This window comes from Ascaphus truei, chromosome 18, assembly GCF_040206685.1.
Source record: "Ascaphus truei isolate aAscTru1 chromosome 18, aAscTru1.hap1, whole genome shotgun sequence".
NCBI lineage: Eukaryota > Metazoa > Chordata > Amphibia > Anura > Ascaphidae > Ascaphus > Ascaphus truei.
In genome coordinates this window covers 20,545,783-20,567,593 of record NC_134500.1, presented here as the reverse complement: position 1 = coordinate 20,567,593, position 21,811 = coordinate 20,545,783, and the positions used below count along the sequence as shown (strand labels likewise).

Here is a 21,811-nt window from a genome sequence, read left to right as displayed (position 1 = left end):
ATTGTTTTATCGTATACGAGTGTCATTGTATTTCTTACTCAGGGCTATCTTTCCTAACGGGGGATCCTGGGTAAGTGGAGGCGCTGCACCAAGTAAGGGTAAGGGTTTTCCCCAGGCTCCCAGCTAGCGGAGGCTCAGATCTCCTGGAGCCACACAGGTTATGCAGTACCAGTAGTCCTTTAGAGCAGGTGTGTTGCAGGGAAAGGGACCGGTTAGACCACGAGGGGCCAATGTGAGATTGGGTGGGTCGGCCGGTTCACAAAAAGGGCTACATATATATATATATATATATATATATATGCCGATACTTTTAATGTTCTCTGTTCTCTGAAAGTCTGTTTTCAGACTATGCATTCCACGTCCCTGCAACGTGTTTACCGAGTGAGATCTTCTCTCCGGAGTCTGCCGGAAGCAGGAACACTAGCAGTGCCAGTGCAGATATCAGCACGCAGGGGATAAGAAGGTTCAGCCCGTAATATAGCGTTCGGCGCCTCATCGTTATGGTAAATGTCACATCTAAGTATGGCTCCTTACAGCAATCGTAAAAGCTCTCACTCCTCTTTCCTGGGACTCCTGCAGAAACAAAAAATACATTTAGCCATTAAATACACTAGACATACATACATTATATTGTCTCTCTTTCTTCATATATATTAGATTGTAAGCTCTTCGGGGCAGGGAATCCTTTTCCTAATGTTACTTTTATGTCTGAAGCGCTTATTCCCATTATGTGTTATATTATTATGTCACGTGTATCACTGCTGTGACGCGCTATGTACATATATAGCGCTTTATGTATGTTAGTATGTATGTTTGTATATCTTTATTTATATAATGGCATTTATGTACATACATAGTGCTTCACAGCAATAATACACGTGACACAATAATATAACATAATGGGAATAAGCATTTCAGACATAAAAGTAATATTAGGAAAAGGAACCCCCTGTCCCAAAGAGCATACACTCTAAGTGGTAAGTAGGAAGAACACACAGTGACAGTATATAGACAGCTATATAAATATATATATATATATTATATGATTAAAGATGCTGGGTGCATACAATAATGTAAATAGAAAAATCACAGTACTGTATACTTATCATAAGTCCGGGTGCTCGCAGCTGGACGGGGAACCACCAGTCTCAAAATAGTATAAGAAAGAGAATCCGCAGCACTCACGTGTAGAAAAACATGAATTTAATCAAAAAAGGTCATCAGGCAGTCAGACAAACTCCAGATCGACGTACGTTTCAGACTTTGTCAGAGCTTGATAAAAGACCTAGGAGTCTGAAACGTACGTCACTCTGGAGTTTGTCTGACTGCCTGATGACCTTTTTTGATTAAATTCATGTTTTTCTACACGTACTGTAAGTGCTGTGGATTCTCTTTTATATATATATATATATATATATAGAGAGAGAGAGAGAGAGAGAGAGAGAGAGAGAGAGAGAGAGAGAGAGAGAGAGAGAGAGAGAGAGAGAGAGAGAAGAACAACAGAGAGCGCACGTCCCATAGTGTAAAACAGTACATTTAATCAATAAAAAAGAGGACAAGGGGATTAAGAACACTCACAAAGGTACAAGATAAAAAGGCAATTTGTGATATATATAATCACCACCAACAAGGCCACACCGTCCTGGAACACATCAGATGGTAGATTGTCCCTCCGGTTCACATCCAGCAGTGGTCGGGTGCTTTGAGAAAGTCACTGTCATGACGAAAAGCGTCAGGGCACGTTATCACGACACTACGTCATCACGCAGTGCGCGCTTTACGGCCGGAGAGCGCATGGAGCTGATCTGAGGCTGAAAAATCTCTAAATTGCACTGACGCCGAGAGACATTGTTTCAAAGCACCCGACCACTGCTGGATGTGAACCGGAGGGACAATCTACCATCTGATGTGTTCCAGGACGGTGTGGCCTTGTTGGTGGTGATTATATATATCACAAATTGCCTTTTTATCTTGTACCTTTGTGAGTGTTCTTAATCCCCTTGTCCTCTTTTTTATTGATTAAATGTACTGTTTTACACTATGGGAGGTGCGCTCTCTGTTCTTCTCTTTCTATAGTCTTCCTGTTGGAATTGGTCATTCCTTCTGAGAGCAGCCGTGGATCCCTGAGCAGCATTTCCAATCACCATTGTATTTCCACTGGACTTGTACCAAGGGTTGGGTTGTTTTATTTTTTATATATATTTGCACGGTTTTTTATATATATATATATATATATATATATATATATATATATATATATATATTATGTATATTTTTTTATATATTTGTAACATTTTTTCACAATTTTTGTATTGCTAGATTGATATTTTGCTCAATATTATACACAATATTTGCACCGTTTAATTCATATTATTTTATATAATTTTTGTTTCACAAGTGGCGCTACTGAATTTTCTCTTATATATATATATATAAAACATACTGGACACCTAACAAGCTCCTATTGAACCCCCAAAATAACCACAACATATATATAAGCATATGAGTGTCACAGAGGAGTGCTACTGAGCATGGCAATATATATTTAAAACTCTAATACAGAGTGCTTTTCCTGGTAATGTACAGGTTAATAAAAGCTTCAATCAGACTTAGAACTTTGCAACTAATATTGACAGATTTACTATAAATCATTCTTCCTGTTATTACACAGGTTATTAAGAATTTATATTAGCGTTAGGGATCCCTGAAATGTGGTCTGCTGTGCCGTTGGCTCAGGGGCTTACAACAATTTTGGCCAAAAATGTCAAACTAAAAGACCATTTTACTTAATAGATATTTATACATATATATTTAGGCACTGTACCATGTATGAGTTTCACTGGATGTTCTAAAACTGAGCTCTGTCTGTGTTTTATGTTCTGTCTCTGGTTTTAAATATATATATACACATACATACACATACATACATACATACATACACACACACACACACACACACACACACACTGTTCAGAAAAAAACGGGGCCCCTTTTATTTTTCATCACATCTTACAGAAAGATCAAAATGGAGGAGTGGGAGAAAATCCCAGAAGCAGCGCTTCAGCAGGTGAGGTACATGGGTAATTGGTATAAGTGTATAACCAAGATGCGGAGAAATATGATGCGACTATGTGGAGTATTGGACCCAGTGCATTATAAAGCAGGAGTATGTTATAAGGTATGATGTCTTGGGTGAAGAAATATTCAAAGCCTTGATGGCACTTCACAAGACTTTAAACTCTTACCTGCAGCACTGTTACCGGTCAGCAACTCCCCTTTGATCCATAATGGGGAGAAACAATACTCACTTCCTAAGTCCTTTCTCCATATGTGCGTGCATCACGCAGAGTGAGTGAACAAGAGCTTGGAATCCAGAGATTGCAGCGGAGCACAGCAGAAGAATGGGGCCAGCACCAGCAGTGAGGGGTTAAAAGCATAGATTTATTCGTACATGGTATTGGGGGGGGGGGGAGACAGAACACACTCTGACGCGTTTCAGGCTATGCAGCCCTTTTTCAAAGAGTACGAATGTCCGAATAAATCTATGCTTTTAACCCCTCACTGCTGGTGCTGGCCCCATTCTTCTGCTGTGCTCCGCTGCAATCTCTGGATTACAGAAAGATCACTCAATTTCCATGAAAATGTGAGCAATTATAGGTCTCACAGTAAGATTATTACACTTAAGAATTATTTACTAATCTAATAAATATTCTTTCGAATTGGTGCTGCATGATGACCTCATCAAGTGCATAATTACAAAATGGAGTTTAGCGAACAAGATAAGCAAGAAGATAGAGCTAGGATTGTGGTCCAAAACTCTTCCAGAAAATGTTTCCTGGTAAAAGATGGTCGCTAGGAGGACTGAAAAAACTAATTGGTAAAAGAACGAAGCGTTCAGGAGCGGGAGCAGCTAGATCAACGTGTTATCGATTATGCAATCAGACAACAGCGTTCTCGTCTTCGGGCGCGCATTTCAGCAGCCGGAAGGGATTTTGAACACACACCTTGTACCATACTTTGAACTCAAACTTTATAGTAATCTCAGTGTTTCAGATTAGATCACAATAGTTTAACACATTTACGAACTATGAAGGAAAAACTCCTAATTCTCGCTTAATGAACATGAACCTACCTCAGTGTATCTGATACTTGTTGACATAATACAGTGACATCAATTTAGCGAACATGAGTTGATGGTCTACATTGTGTTTCTTAATTAGTGTTAATCTACTTAACAGACCTGCAATTATGCACATTTTCATGGGGACTGAGTGAGATATATATTAGATATAATGAAAAACAAAAGGACCATCCCAGGACCCCAGCGCTCTAAGCCGATAAGCTTTGATTTTGGTTTATATTTTGTAGTGTTATATTTGTGTCATATTGCAATAAACTATTTGTATTTAGTGTGACCTAAGTGTGTTCTGTATTCTTGCGCTCCTTTCCTGGATCTTTTGTTTATATATATATATATATATATATATATATATATATATATATATATATATATATATATATATATATAATCAAAAAAATAAAAAAATAAATAGATGATACCGTTCTGTGGCTAACGAAATGCTTTTATTTGTGCGAGCTTTCGAGATACACTGATCTCTTCTTCCGGCGATGTTACAATGAATGAAGCAAAAGGTAAACTTAAAAACAGTGTCTCTTGGAATGTTATCTGTGCTGTTCCTTCCCCCGGTGTGGATGTGTTTTATGGCTAGAGGTGTTAAATGGTTACTGAAAGCAAGTGAAGAAAGAGTGTGTATGTGTATCAGTGTGAATAAAAATGAATGGAGAGCCCACAGTATATACAGTGCTTTACACAAGGTGTGTGTGGAGTGGGACTGGATATAAATGGTGTGGGTGGGTGTGGAAATGTGAGAGTTAGTAGCACAACTAAAAGTGTGTGTGGATACTTAGTGGTCCCTATTGGTGTATAGGGATGGAAAAACAAGGAGTATTAGTATGTGTGAGAGACAGCTGTGTTTGCATACATATAGCACAGTATGTACAGACATGGCCTTTAGCGCTTATGGGACGAGAGTTCACTACTGTCAGTAATGACTCATAAAATTTCGATCTCTGTTTAGGCCACTGCTAAGTGTCCCGAACAGTTGCATAAATTTGTATTCATGCAACCGTGTCTCTTTCGGGGTTTTAAGATTACCTTTGAGTATGGCAACCCTCAGATCGTTCATCTTATGGCCAGAGTCAGAAAAATGTTCGCCAACAGGACTGTCTCTTGTACCGCGTGTGATGTTTAGCCCCTGCCCTGTCTCACCTATGTAGTAGCAGCCCCCTGGGCATTTCATGCACATGATGAGGTACACGACATTGCTGGAAGAACAGGTGAACCTTCCTCTGATTTTGTATTCCCGATTCCTGTGTGGTATTTGTATTGTGTCCGCTGTGTAGAGCATTGCGCAGGTTTTGCATCTTGGGTCCTGGCATGGTTTTGTCCCGCATTCAGTTGTACTGCTGAATACTTTACTCCTCACCATAATATTCTTGAGATTATGGGGTTGTCTATATGATAATAAGGGTGCTTCAGGGAAGACCTGTTGCAGTCTTGTATCTTCCTGGAGGATGGGTTGTAGCTACAACCCATCCTCCAGGAAGATACAAGACTGCAACAGGTCTTCCATGAAGCACCTTTATTATCATATAGACCAGCGGTGCGCAAACTGTGGGGCGCGACCCCCAGGGGGGGCGCGACACTGCCGACGGGGGGCGCGGGGTTTACAGAGGCCCCGTGCGCTTCCCGAAGGCACTTAAATTAAGTGCCGGGGGAGCTGCAGGGCCTCTGTAAACCTAACTTACCGTGGCTCCGGCGGCTTCCTCCCTGCGGCGCCATGGCAACGCGGCGTCAAAATGACGCTGCGAGGTCATGTGACGTCACGTTGCTATGGCAACGTGACGTCATTACGCCGGAGCGCGGGTAACTTGGGGTTGGGGGGGGGGCGCGGGAGTGAGGGGACAGCCGTCAGGGGGCGCAGGGAAAAAAGTTTGCGCCCCCCTGATGTAGACAACCCCATAATCTCAAGAATATTATGGTGAGGAGTAAAGTATTCAGCAGTACAACTGAATGCGGGACAAAACCATGCCAGGACCCAAGATGCAACACCTGCGCAATGCTCTACACAGCGGACACAATACAAATACCACACAGGAATCGGGAATACAAAATCAGAGGAAGGTTCACCTGTTCTTCCAGCAATGTCGTGTACCTCATCATGTGCATGAAATGCTCAGGGGGCTGCTACTACATAGGTGAGACAGGGCAGGGGCTAAACAAGAGAATGAACCTGCATCGCCACAGCATCACACGCGGTACAAGAGACAGTCCTGTTGGCGAACATTTCTCTGACTCTGGCCATAAAATGAACGATCTGAGGGTTGCCATACTCAAAGGTAATCTTAAAACCCCGAAAGAGACACGGTTGCATGAATACAAATTTATGCAACTGTTCGGGACACTTAGCAGTGACCTAAACAGAGATCGAAATTTTATGAGTCATTACTGACAGTAGTGAACTTTCGTCCCATAAGCGCTAAAGGCCATGTCTGTACATACTGTGCTATATGTATGCAAACACAGCTGTCTCTCACACATACTAATACTCCTTGTTTTTCCATCCCTATACACCAATAGGGACCACTAAGTATACACACACACTTTTAGTTGTGCTACTAACTCTCACATTTCCACACCCACCCACACCATTTATATCCAGTCCCACTCCACACACACCTTGTGTAAAGCACTGTATATACTGTGGGCTCTCCATTCATTTTTATTCACACTGATACACATACACACTCTTTCTTCACTTGCTTTCAGTAACCATTTAACACCTCTAGCCATAAAACACATCCACACCGGGGGAAGGAACAGCACAGATAACATTCCAAGAGACACTGTTTTTAAGTTTACCTTTTGCTTCATTCATTGTAACATCGCCGGAAGAAGAGATCAGTGTATCTCGAAAGCTCGCACAAATAAAAGCATTTCGTTAGCCACAGAACGGTATCATCTATTTATTTTTTATTTTTTTTGATTATTGAAGCTCGGCTAACACGGTACTGATACCTCTACATGTATATATATATATATATATATATATATATATATATATATATATATATATATATATATATATATATATATATATATATATATATATATATATATATATATATATATATAGCAAAAGCATTAAACATACCTACAAGGTCCCACTCTCCATTTGAGATATACTCCGAAATGTCTGCTTCTTGCATTTGCAAGTCCAGTGACGCCCCATCGTAAGTCCAAGATCCAAACTTCAGCTTACACTTCTGAATGTCAAAAGGAAACCAACGCACATCGATATAGCAGGAGCTCTTGAAAATCCCTAAATATGTTTTAACAAAAAAAAGCAACAAAAAATGCCTTTTGTGAGCACATTCAACCAAAAACAGAGGTAATGTAACTCCAGGAATGCATCCTACCCTCTCCGCCGTCCCATTATTTGTGCTGTACTTTTTCTTCTCCATTGAATAATGTCAAAAGTTTTTCTTAACTACTTCTGATTATAATGTTGGCTTATCCAGCAGTGTAGAAAGACCTCTTAAATGTTTTAAATGGTGATGTGTAATTATACATTATTGGGTTTATTTAAAGGACAGCAATGCTGTAGTTTTTTTTTTTTTTAGCACCGTCTGCAGTTACAGTGTCATTGTGGATAACCTCCTTGATCGCTGTTTCAATCTCTCTGCCTAAGCCATACAGTATAAGGAAAGAGAGAATTTAATCACCTATCAGATATCAGATAATTCTCTTGTATTGCCCAAGTAAATAAGAAAAAGAAACCTGGTGAACTATGCTATTTTGCATTAGGATGAACAATTTACATGATATATATATATATATATATATATATATATATATATATATATATATATATATATATATATATATATATATGCAAATATAACTGTATGCGCATACAGTTATATTTGCATATTTGCTTTCCTGTGGAGGGTTTTTGTCACTTTTTTTACTCACCATAACTTAAGTCAGTATTATGTTTTTTTTTTTTATATATATATATATATATATATATATATATATATATAATGGAAATATTACTGTATGTTCATTTGCATGTCTTAGACAGGTCTGCAACCCTGTCTTTCACCATTATCGCCCAGCACACAGCACTTCCACTGCAGCAAGGGATTCTGGGAAATGACATGCAAATGAGCACACAGTGCCACCTTTTTTCTCCAGCTCATATTACATGAGCAACCCTTAAGCCAATGCATGCTGCTTTAAACACAGCTTTTAAGCATAGGCTGGGGTGAGATGCAAAGTGAGTAAACCCACTCACAGACATGTTTCAACCTTGATGGGTATCATCAGTGTGAGGTTGGTTGTGCTGGCTCAAACCAGCATAGCCAGCACAACCAACCTCACACTGATGATACCCATCAAGGTTGAATTATATTATGATTATTATGTTAAATATACAGTACTGCTGTACATATGACCACATTAAAGTAATGACAGAGATATACTGTCCGGTAGGTTAAAACTAGGTGCATGAATTATATTTACGCACAATAATAGCCCCCATAATCACGGAGGTTTAAGAAACTTGGGAAGTCTTTCTACAGAGCAGGGAAAGCAATGTTGGGAAACCATGATATATTAATGCAATTTATTCAACGTTTTGCATTCTTGGCCCAGAAGCTCATTGAAGCTAAAACTCGAATCATCACTTTAAACAGAATATCTAAGATATAGAGAGAAAAACTCCAATGAAGCAGATAAAACAAAGTCCTGAAGAGGAATAGAAATCCGAACTTGTGAAGGTTGCAGTCCCACGCAGGTGCGAACCAATAAAAGAGATATGTTTAAAATAGGTGATCATAAAAGTATAAATATTTCTAAATAATTTTTTGGAACTCTAAAAATGTTCTTTGATCTTCAGTTACAGTGGAAACTTTAATAGTAGACAAGTCAATCTTTTTTTTTACTTCACATGTAGCTCTATTCTACTAACCAAATCAATATGTAATTCATGTATTATTCCATATAGTAATTCATATTCAGTAGAATTTATTTTTAGAGAGTTTGGATTTCGTACTGTGAAAGAATCATTGTGTTATATCCCTGAGTGCTTTTATTTCATTGCTGATCCAATATATTGTACCAGTGGTTCTCAACTCCAGTACTCAAGAAGCCCAAAAAGCTCAGGTTTTACAGATATCCCTGCTTGAGCACTGGTGGCTGTATCATTTTGTGATGTTTAATAAGACTTAACAAGGTTTAAGTAGTGAGAAATAACCCTAACAACATAAAATTAAATTGACGTCTTACCTGGTGGTAAATACTGGCAATATCCAGATGAGTTCACTAGCACGTTAGTATGAAACGAGGCATCAAACCTTTCATCTGCACTACAAAATATATACAATAAATAAATATCATACATAATAGCAAACTAGAATTATGAAACAGTGTATCACTAGTTCTAACTAGGTCCATTCATACAACAAAAGACAGGGGTGCCCAATGCTACATCCAATTGACAAAACATATATAGTAATAAGTATAAAGTTTAAATACTTCAATAATAATAATAATAATAATAATTACTTGGTTGTTTAGTTAAACCCTTTGGCCAAAGCGTGGTAAGCCTGCATACCAATGTCAAGGTATAACCAAATTAATGCAGGTCCTACACTACACTGTGAACCCTTCCTTTTACCTCTGTATGAGGGGAAAGAACCATAGTAGGTCCTGTTCATTGCAGCAAAGTGAAAAGACCTCCCAAGTTAAAAAGGTGAGGAGGAGTGAGCTCTGGGGGGAGGTGCCACCTACCTCCATACAACTGTTACCAGTCAGAAATTGATTAACACACACATTCCCAGCTAGCTCAAACTCCTAAACCCACTACATCATGAATATATATTTATGTCAAAAAGAGTGCTACTGAGCAAGTTTGAGCTAGCTGGAAACGTGTGTGTTAGGTCCATTCATATCCAACATTTGTTAAATAGTCACAGTTAATCTACATTTATGTCCTTCATACTAATAAACAATTATGTTCGGCAAGCTTTAAATAGGTAGTTGACAGGCTAAGTTACATTAGTTCAGTCTTCATAACATATAGCCCCTACGTACAAGTGTGCAACACTTAATGATGGACTGGAAGCATCTGAAATGGGTAAGTATACTATAGATCAAATGAGGGGTTGTATAGCACAATCCATTACAAACTGTATATTTCTCATTTCACATGCCCATGTATTACCTACAGATTTCCTGTCTCTTTGTCATTTCCAAATATGGGTGTTTTTGAGGAGCATAATCTGGGTAGGTTAATGTATTTCTCAGATGCAGTGACACTTACAGTGGTATTAAACTAAATCCTCAATAGTGTAGTTATTTTTCCCCCTATACTTTCACAGAGAAACATCCATAAATAAATAATGTCCCCTATGTTATAATTAGTTGAATTCTAGATCAGTTATTAGGAGAATCTGCATACTGTATATATTGTATGGAATATCCAACAGAGGATGCACTGTTATTTTTTCTTTGAAGGCAGTTGTTAAAGATGTAAAAGTGAATGCAACAATCAAATATAAATCTAACAGAATTCGAGCAGAGAAATACTGTAGGCAGATGTTATCAAAGAAATAGGACATGTGCTAGTTAAAACGTTATCTGGAGAGCTTCAAAGAAAAGGTCAGCGGTAAGCCATCCTTAAGGGCATTATCTTGCTGTTTCCTAATGCTACAAAAACTAAATCTTCAATGACTAACGAATAAAGTAATTATTCTGTTTCAAAATGAGTCTAATTTGTGTGGTAAGAGAAGAATAAAACAGAAAAGAAGACAGAAATCTGAATGTCTGCCCAGACTGAAAATATCTACAATATGCTTCAACCAATTAATCGTTGTTAAAGAGCTAGCTATGATTTCAATTCAATATTACATTTTGTGGAAGGCCTAATGTTAAGTCTGCCTGCCAGCATTTTCATTAGTTAATACAATTGTTTCTATAACTGTTATGGAGTAGTACTATAAAAATTAGGAAATTGTAACTTGGAATAATCACTAGTTGTAGAATAATAAGGGTGGGTAACCTTGTTAGTCCTTACTTCCAGGTACTGTAGTAACAAAGGAGGGAGAGGAAGTAGGTGGGATGATACCTTGTATTAAACCAACAAGTAGTTGATATGTTACAATCTTTCAAACTTCTCATGGTCCTACATGGGGTAACCCTGAGAGGTTTGAAAGCGTGTAACATATCAACTACTTGTTGATTTTGAAAAAAATTTGAAGCATTTTATTCCCGCTGGCTGCAATTCTGCACAGTATATATATATATATACTGCATTACAATTCATGAATTTATGCCATCTGGTAGACACGCGAAGCATTGCAGCCTATTAAATCCTAATCATTATCATTTAACAGATCAGCCGCCCGTCAGCCAGGCATGAACCCAGGCTAGGAAGGCAAACGCAACGGGGCTTGTCAGAGGTGAGGAGCGGCGCATTCCAGGTATCTGCCAGGTACATACTGGGTATTTGCTCGAATAAAGTGTGTCGGTGCAGTACAGTATAACGTTGCAGAATTACATCTTTAACCCGTGGCTGTCACACGGACATGGAATGCATAGTAGAAAATATGTTGGACTACAATGAGGTCAATCAGTGATACAGTACATTACATGGAGCCCACATACCCCTGAGATTTATGGTGTGGCTTTTTCAATTTGTTCAATGGATTATTGCCCATATTTACTGAGCAGAGCAGAGCCATGGGGCTTTCCTATGACCTCCTATATATCAAGCTGTCTAATGCAGAAATAAAAACTCTAGGGAATCCCGTACTAAAGTGGATAGGAATGTAAAAGCAACATATCCATTGGTTGATCATTACCCAGCATGTCAATACCCAGCAGATTAATCCCTCTATGACGTGACAATGGGTAGAATAAATCTGTGGAAGACATGCAAACACACTCATGGGTATTCTATCTTTGCTATATAAAGCTCCCCACCTAACTTTTGTTGTTATTTTAAATCCAAGTCTATTCGACTCTGTATGCTATTTACCATATATTGGTATGGTGTGCTGTTATTGCTTTTTAATTAAAAAAAAATCTGATTATTTATGAAAAATTATGCTTATGTTTTAAGATGTAGCTTTCTGAATAAGCCAATGCCAAAGAATAAGTCAATGTGCAAGAATAGAAAAAAATGCCTTCTAGATACTTTCATTACTCTGCAGACTGTCCATAAGTACTCTGGGAACAATGTTTAAATTTTGATTGATTATTCGTGCAGGTTTGCTAAGAGTAAGCTCAGTTTAATCAATTTAGATTCATTTAGGGATGTGTCACTTCATGCTATTGTGTACTTCGCATTAACTTTTGTACACTATCATCGAAAGTAAAAATACTGTAGAGAGTGACAGTGTACAGCAGGCCTGCACAACATGTCAAGTGAGAAGGGCCGAACCGCTCCAAGGAATACAGATTCGGGCCGCACGGGTAAAATCATCATCATCATCATCATCATCTCTCCCCCAGCACCTCATCACCATCCTCATATCTCCAGCACCCCTCAATCTCTCCCAGCACCCCTCATCATCCTCATATCTGCCCTAGCAACCCTCATCCTGATATATCTCGCCAGCACCCCTCATCAACATCCTCATATCTCCCCCAGCACTCCTCATCCTCATATCCCCCCAGCACCCCTCATCATCTTCATCCTCATATCTCCCCCAGCACTCCTCATCATCTTCATATATCTCCCCCTGCACCCCTCATAATCAACGTTTGTGACTCCCCATCTCTCACACCCCCATCTCTCCCCCTCACCCATACACAATACTCATCCCCCACATCACACACAATACTCACCCTCCACATCACACACAATACTCACCCTCCACATCACACACAATACTCACCCTCCACATCACACACAATACCCCTCCCGCAGACCACACACATTCCCCCCCCCCGCATCTCACATCCCCCCTGCACCTCACCTAACACCCCTGCACCTCACCCCCCTGCACCTCACATCACCCCCTGCATCTCACATCCCCCCTGCACCTCACCTCACCCCCCTGCACCTCACCCCCTGCACATCACCCCCCCCTGCACATCACCCCCGTGCACTTCACCCCCCCCCTGCACATCAACCCTCCTGCACATCACCCCCCCTGCACTTCACCCCCCCCTGCACATCAACCCTCCTGCACATCAACCCTCCTGCACATCAACCCTCCTGCACATCACCCACCCTGCACCTCACATAACCCCCTGCACCCCGCATAACCCCCTACACCTCCTCACCTCACATTACTCCCTGCACCTCAGAGCATGGCGGAGAGCAGGCAGGACTGCGCGCACTCGCAAGATGCGGGTACTGGAAGTGCCGCACTGCTAGAGCGTGCAGTCTTGAGAGCGGGCTGGGCTCGACTGGGCCTGGGGGGGGAGAGCAGGCTCGGCTCGGCGGGGGGAGAGCGGGCTCGGCGGGTGGAGAGCGGGCTCGGCTCGGCGGGGGGAGAGAGCGGTCGGCTCAGGGGGGGGAGAGCGGGCTCAGCTCGGGGGGGTAGAGCGGGCTCGGCTCGGGAGGGGGGAGAGCGGCTCGGGGAGGGGAGGGAGAGCAGGCTCAGGGAGGGGAGGGAGAGCGGACTTGGGGAGGAGGAGGGGGAAAGCCGCTGCCGTGGGCCGCGTGTTGTGCAAGCCTGGTGTACAGCAATAGGAAAATCTAGGGGAAGAGTTACTACTTCACATATGTTATATGTATAATGAGAGTGGGAGAGAGGTAGGGCCCTATTACCTCTTTGTATCTGTTTGTGCATGTTTGTCCTCACATGTATGATACTGCGTAAAGGCATACCCCGCATTAACGTACGCAATGGGACCGGAGCATGTATGTAAAGCGAAAATGTACTTAAAGTGAAGCACTCCCTTTATCCCACTTATCGATGCATGTACTGTACTGCAATCGTCATATACGTGCATAACTGATGTAAATAAGGCATGTGTAACAGGCGCTATAGTCTCCCCGCTTGCGTACAGCTTCGGTACAGGTCGGGAGCCAGTATTGCTGTTCAGGACGTGCTGACAGGCGCATGCGTATTGCCTATTAAGCAATATGTACTTACTCGTGAGTGTACTTAAAGTGAGTATCCTTAAACCGGGGTATGCCTTTATGTTTTTGTAATATACACAATTTTCTGTATGTTCCCCAGATATGCAACTTAAACTCTAAGCATAGGAACATTTGACCATAGCTATCTAAGACACAAGGTCATTGCTAAAATAATGGTGTTGGAAGTCTGAATAGCACTATTTAAATGTTTTACAAGCCACGGGTTTTGAGCAGTGCATGCCGTTGATTGTCCAATGTGCCAATTGGAAGATGTTAGCCAAATGACAGTATATTGTTATGAAACTGTTATTGACTTCTTTCTCGGATCAGCCAATTAAAAGATACACAGCAGGGGACAAGCACTTGACAAGACAGAGCCTTTGAAACTAAACTAAATGCATGTCGTTACAGTGAAGTCCTTATTGTAATGTTATCTTCTACAGTAGATTTCAAAGCTGCAATTCTCAAAATGTATATACAGTAGTATGCCCAATGCATTGTATCTGATCACTGTATTATTTACTGATTAGAATAGCTTCAGATTATTCTAAGAACTGTATTGTGTGTAGAAATGGATACAAGGTTTGTATTTCATTCACTAAGCAGGATCCACTTGGACATAAAATAGATGCATCCAAATCGCTGAGCAGAACTGAAAGCAAATAACTCCTTACTGCTGGAGTCGCAGAGGGGGGGGGCAGAAGGGGGGGAGGGCAGAGGGGGGGAGGAGGGCGGATGTAACTCTAGTCCTGGGACCGGGGAAATCTGTTGGTGACCTGGTTGGCTCTATCAGTGGCTCAGTCGAAGACTGAACCACTGATTGAGCCACCTGTGCTGAAGCAGGGGGATATCCGTAATGCCTGGCCTGTTGGTGGCCCTTGATGACTGGAGTTGGCCACCCCAGCTGTAAAGGGCTTCACAGCTCAGATTTTTATAGTTCGTGCAATAATGCTGATCCCAAGAAACAAACGCTTCCGGTGGTAAATATGAACTTCGGATTCAGTTCCATGCTTACAGGTTCCTCCAATACTTTTGCATAGAGGATCTGGGATGTGTGCCCTTTCATGTATGCATAATATTATTTGTATATAAGTTTAATATTGGTCCTAAAAAAGGTGTCAATGTCTATTTTTCCCCACTTTTTGACTGCTCTCCAATTCTCAAATGATTGAATATTAAAAATATATATAACAAGTGGGGACCTTTTTTGACCTCTAACGAATTTGTGAATATTCGAAAATGTAAAAAACATCATTTTGGCAGCGAAATTGAATTTTGGCGAACAAATTCACTCATCTCTAGAAATACAGTACAGTAGGGCCCCGCTCATACAGCCGGTTCCGTGCCAGGCCACCGCCGTAAAGTGGATATCACCGTAAAGGGGGGCCCGGCTGTATTGTATTGTACCTTTGAAAACAGAGATGCAGAGCTGTAAACTGACTGTTTCACTGACAAATGGCATCTGACAAGGTGTTGCGCATGCGCTAAAACTGTTGCTTAGTGACAGCCGGATGGATACTCAGCTGCTGAGCGCATCATGCCAAAAATCGCCGGAAATACGGAACAAGCGCTGAACCTAATGAATATGGGTATACATTTGGAAACGCCGTATGAGCGGAACGCCGTAAACTCACCGTAGGTTATTATGTTACCATGTTGCAACCCTGTGAATGTAACCATCCTTCTCTGTTACTGATATTGCATACTGTATAACATGAGCAATGTCTGGACACTTACCATTGTTCTACAATAGCGAATTAACATAACAAGCTGTTGCTCGCATTAAACACCTACCTGTTATACAGCAGAATGTCTGGCTTCCAAACTTGTCCTTCTGGAAAACGGACCTTTTTCACCCCTGGGTATTCAGACACGTTCCATTGTAAATAGTAATCTGTCCAATACTGACATATATAAAAAAATAAAAAAAAGTGGATTAAAAGCTTTTGTGTTACTAACACTCTCAGGGGAGTTAAATAACGCTGAGCGCAAATGTGCAGCTGTCAATCCAAAGGGAATTACTTAGCTAGCAGAGAATGAAATGATTGAAAGAAAAGGACTTGGCTGCCTTTAAAATACCATTAGAGATCTGGGTATTTGAGTCAGAGGCCATGATCTAACTGCAGGAAGGAAAAGGTTTATAAATGGGCAAGAATCTTTCTTTCCTGCATGTTAGATTACATGCTGGATGGAGCCCGCAATTGCAAAGCAACTGGCTGTTTAGAAGCATGATAACGCTGATTGCTTTTCTTTCAAGAACCATAACGGAGACAGTTTCCTTTGTTAGAAAACATTCCATCGCGGTCAGTTACAACCATCACATTCTCTCGTCGTTTTTTTTCGTTGAGACAGAAATTCATGTTGCATTGGGTCCACAAATATGAATATTTCCTGCTTGTTTACTTCGATGTAGAAGTGGGAAAGGGGTGATTTGGGAAGCAAACAGTGCTAAGGGAGCCTTTATATACAAATTGGGTTCAAAATCATTTAATGGGATGGCTGCAACATGTGTTAAAAAGCCACTGGCTGAGCCACCTGTGCTGAAGCAGGGATATCCTTAAAACCTGACCTGCCAGTGCCCCTTGAGGACTGGAGGTGCGCATCCCAGATATAGATGTATCAAATAAAAAAATCCTATTGATTTCAACAGGATATTTTACTTTAATTCATATTGTGTATTTTTGTGCCGCAGAATTGTACCACTTTCTCCATGATACATATGGCCCTTAGATTTTCTACAGGGGGTTATGCATCGAGGCCAAATTGTAAATATAATAGAAAACGTACTATTGCTTTTAATTGGATTTTTAATACTGATACATGCGGTGCATGATGTTTTGCCCGAGAATTGTACCATTGTTGCCTTGATACATGGACCCCAGGGAATTAAATATGGGCTTATGTATAAAATGTAGCTAAAAATAACATTGTCGTAAAACCGACTCAGACACGTAGCATATGCATGCGCCTCTGTGCACCAATGTGTAAAAGCGATTTTGATGTGTTGGGTGGGGATTTATTTTCCACAAAGACTAAAATGACGCTAGGGGTGGAGTTAAAGGCGGTTTGGAGGTTGTCGGTGGCGCACGCATGCACTGTAAATGATATAGTTACATAGTAGATGAGGTTGAAAAAAGACATATGTCCATCAAGTTCCACGGATATGTTAAATTTAGATGAAAAGTAAAAACAATTCAAAGTATTTGCGTCCCAGAGATGCGTCAACACTGTCTGTCAAAGTTTTTCTTGGCGTGAGAAACAAATGCAAGTAGATGCATATAATTTCCCAATGCCCGAACATGATGCACAGCTTACAAAGAATAAGAAAACGTAAACCTTGGGTTACAACGTGAATAATGACCAACAAACACCACTGATGATTTTAGATGACAAATCTTTTTTTGACACAATGCACTTTTTCAATTATTTTTAAAAAACAAACGATTAGTTATACCTAGCCGGGGCTTTTGTTGATGTCATAAATGAAGGATGGATGTCAGATTTTACATTCTGTGCGGGAAATAGCGAGTACACATATTAAACTGTCATTCCAAGGGCAAAAGAAATGGAACCGTGATCGTGACACTTTAAATATAATGTGCAATTAGACTGTCCCACATAGAACTTTGAAAAACTGTATTAAATAGATAATAAAGGATACTTAAAAATGACCATTTTCTTTAATGTAATTTGTACATATCCCTTCCTTATTCCAATACTGTGAAATTATAATTCTCATGTATGTATTCCCTCTCTTCCTTTAGGTGCATACTTAAAAGGATTTTAGCAGCACCAATGGACTATACGAACCAGGACAGATTTGCAGTATCACTAATATGCTACTTTGTTACCCTATTGTCTCAAAATGCAATAAAGTACATACTGTATAGTTTGGTGCAGTCAAGAAATACTTTTCAGAAAAACTGTACAAAAACAATTACTCTAATGGAATAGTTGTGCACTTTCAGTTTCTGTAATACAAAACTCTACTTTTAAAATGTGAACTTTATATTGTCTTTAATGTCCTGTATTCACAGTTAAATTGTTTGTGCCATTATGACATATATTTGTTAATTTAGGTAATATTAGAAATCTATTATTATGCCTGCTCCTAGCATATATCTTTGTATTCTGTGTGGTTTCTGCTGCTTGAGCTCAGCAGTCTTGCGACTTTGTTTTGCATCTGATCCTATCTGTTCATGTTAAGCCTTTTCGCCCTACTTCAACCTGCTTTGATTGTTGCATATCAAGATTGCATGTTCTGTTCATCTATGCTCTAATAAGTGTTTTGGCATTCAGAAGAACTCCCTTTCTTTATGCAAGAAGTTGAAGAGAAGTTTAGCTACTGTATCTGTATAGCAGTGTTTTTCAACACACCTCGGGCATCCCTAAAGGGTTCGCTGCAATGTTCTGGTAATTTGAAAATGGTATCAAATGCAGAAGAATTTACAATACATCTGATCACAGACGCGCTATTAGAGAGGGTTGGGGTTCCTTACAATGCATCTGATCTCAGATGCGCTATTAGAGAGGGTTGGGGTTCCTTACAATGCATCTGATCTCAGACGCGCTATTAGAGAGGGTTGGGGTTCCTTACAATGCATCTGATCTCAGACGTGCTATTAGAGAGGGTTGGGGATCCTTACAATGCGTCAATCACAGATGCGCTATTAGAGAGGGTTGGGGAATCCTCAGAATTTCACTTAGGGTTCCTTAACCAAAAAAGTTTGGAAACCACTGCTGTATAGTCTCGCAGTGCTACGTGTGATGACTGCTGAGGACAGAATATTTACTGTAAAGCAATGTATACATGGTTGTGTATATATAGCAATAAAAAATAATAGCCTACCATTTGTAGCCATATATTGGTTGTTAAAACTTGATTCTTTTCATCCTAGAACAAAATGGAAAGTGTGTTATAGAGCAGCATTCATCCAATGTATTCTCTCTGTCTTTTGAAATAAATAGGTTGTTCCCAAAGCACCACTCTTTCCAACTTGTATAGTTATGATGCCAAGTACATAGGAAAACTGTTTATTCAGTTCTTTCACATGCAAAATATATTCAAGTAATGAAATTGAATACAGTTTCTTAATCAGATGAGGTTTAAAGATGGCACACACATAAAATACAAATGATGGCAAGAGATACAAGAATGGATACATTTCACAATAGTACATACTGTTTGTTAACATAGAATTTAACAGCAGATAAGAACCACTTGGCCCACTTAATCCTTGTCTTTATTTCATAATTAGTCTTATGTCTATCCCAAGCATTGTTTAACTCCTTCCCTGTATTAGCCTCTACCACCTCATCTGAGAGCCTATTCCACCAATCCACTACTCTTTCAGTGACCAGGTACTTGCTCACATTGCCCCTGAACGTATCACCGTCCAGCTTCATTCTAAGGCCGCGTCCATAGTCCACGCGCCGCAACCAAAAAGCCGTACCTCAATGAGGACGGCCATAGAGTGCGCGACCGCGAGATTGTACGCGAGACAACATTTATTTTGTCGCGCGGCTGCCGGGTCACGTACGCGGTTCAACCAATGATGGCAAACCGCTCACGTGACGTCACGGGCAGGCCCCCCCGACACGCCTCCCAGTCGCATCTCCTCCTCCACATCCCACAGGCCACGAATCGCCTCTGCAGCATGACGCCTCTGCGTGACGCCATGCACTCTGTCGCATACGCATGCGCACATGCTATATATGAGGCCTAGCACTTCGCTTTCTCTGAAAAATGTTTCCATCCTGCTCCTTGTTGAAGCCCGTCATATTTGAAGTTTACATCAGATCCCCCTCTCTGCCTTTTCTCTTCAAAGCTGTAAATATTAAGCTTCTTTCCAAGTAAGTAACTCCAAATCGAACCCTCCTTTTGCTCCTTAGTTACCACCGCTCCTTGACACCTGCAGAACCCAAAGCACTGGTCATTATCTTCTATCAATTTCTGCTTCTATGTTTTAAAGAATGTATCCAAGTACTTTGATCTAGTATCACTAATGAGACACACATTCAAATCTATTCCGGCAGCATTACATTAATAATACATTGAAGGTTTTTGGAAAGTGTTGCAAGTACTAAAATGCCTGAACATAGCAAGAAGCAGTAATTGTAAAGTTGAATTACATTTTAGATGTGATATTTATTACACGTGAATTTGAAAGGGAGAACTATTTGAGATTTTTCCTAGGGCTCACTCATAACCAGATTGAGCTATTTGTCACCTCTACCCAGTAAATCACAATCGCTCTGTGAGAGGTATGTCTTGGGAATGTATATTGTGCCATTTTAAAAGTCGGATCAATTAGAGCCAAATAAGTTGCCTCAGACATAAATGTGGATAGAGAGATGACAAGCTTAGAAATAAGTTAAAGAGGCAGTCCAAGCTGCGCTTTTTTTTGTTTTAATATATGCAGCCTTTGATTACTTTTATTGAAAACTACCTAAGCTGCCGACCGATTCGTTCTCCCGTGATTGGTCAGCAAAGATCCTGCTTTCCTAGGTTCACTTAATGGCCGCCTTTCAGTTTCAATCAATCCTTCACCAAGTTAACCCAGCCAGTGCCGGTCACAAGCCCGGATGAAAAATGGGGAATGTTGGTTCTGGTGGCGACAGAACTGGAAAATTAGCCAAGAACCCAATGGCAGGACAACAATTACGAAGTGTGGAAACACTAGAGGATGTGTTGAACATCCTGCGCTGGCCTCTACAATGCATTGCTCCCTACCTTTTAGAAGATGAAGCGATGTCGTTTATGGAGAATACCTACCTACCTTCACCAAGTTGTAGAGGTAATTCTTTATAAATATAAATATTCAGGCCTATGTACAAACATATTTTTTGTTAGATTTGAGTTGTATCAATAATGCAGTGATAAAGAAACAAAAAGTAAGAGCAACCTTCATAAAAAGGCTGTATGTAACTTCATGCTATATGTACGACGCATAGTTTGTTGTTTGAAATTATTTTTGACATGTCCCTCATGTTGAATACTTGATTGATACAATCTACATAAAAACAAATTGATGTGTATGTTATCATTTGTAATTAGTGTTCGTAAATATACAGTAAGTTATTAACGTCATATTATTTATAATAGCCACACATGGAATATTATGTATTATGTTAACCTACACACAAACATTCCTGCTGCATCATACACATTTTTGGGTTGATTAGATAAAGTAGCAAATTCATTATGCGTTAACACTATTAAGTCTTTTTAGCATTTACCTGAACTTTAACTCGGCGGACGATTTTGAAGCACTTTTTTTCTTTAATATATACAGCTGAACCCCGTTATAACGCGGTGCTCAGGGTCCACATAATGAGGCTGCGTTATAACCGGGATTGCGAAATGGCTGTGGTTCTGTGATGACTTACCCGGCATCTGCAGCTCTCTCCTCTCCCTGCTTCATCAGGCTGTGACGCTCTCCCAAGCTTGCTCAAAACACATGAACAAAATAATTTTGGACGCAGCTGGAGAAATTTGAACTTAGTACAATGGTGCACACAAGCGGCAATCCAAGCTCTTTTTAATTTTATTTTCTTACCCAGGATTGAAGCAGGTGGTCTCTGGAGCATTACTTTCAGCTCCAGGGACCTATGATTCCAGAGATACT

At 40.3% G+C, this 21,811-nt stretch overlaps 1 protein-coding gene across 1 annotated transcript in view; it reads right to left on the bottom strand.

Annotated features, from left to right (window-relative positions):
- The window catches only part of CHRFAM7A (CHRNA7 (exons 5-10) and FAM7A (exons A-E) fusion), an 89,658-nt gene that overhangs the window by 9,090 nt on the left and 58,757 nt on the right, over positions 1–21,811 (bottom strand). The window contains exons 3-7 of the mRNA XM_075575819.1: positions 19,033–19,077; positions 15,978–16,087; positions 9,374–9,453; positions 7,236–7,403; positions 379–573 (exon numbers count right to left, since the gene is read on the bottom strand). Of these exons, the coding sequence (XP_075431934.1) occupies positions 379–573; positions 7,236–7,403; positions 9,374–9,453; positions 15,978–16,087; positions 19,033–19,077 (598 nt within the window). The remainder of the gene's footprint in view (positions 1–378; positions 574–7,235; positions 7,404–9,373; positions 9,454–15,977; positions 16,088–19,032; positions 19,078–21,811) is intronic.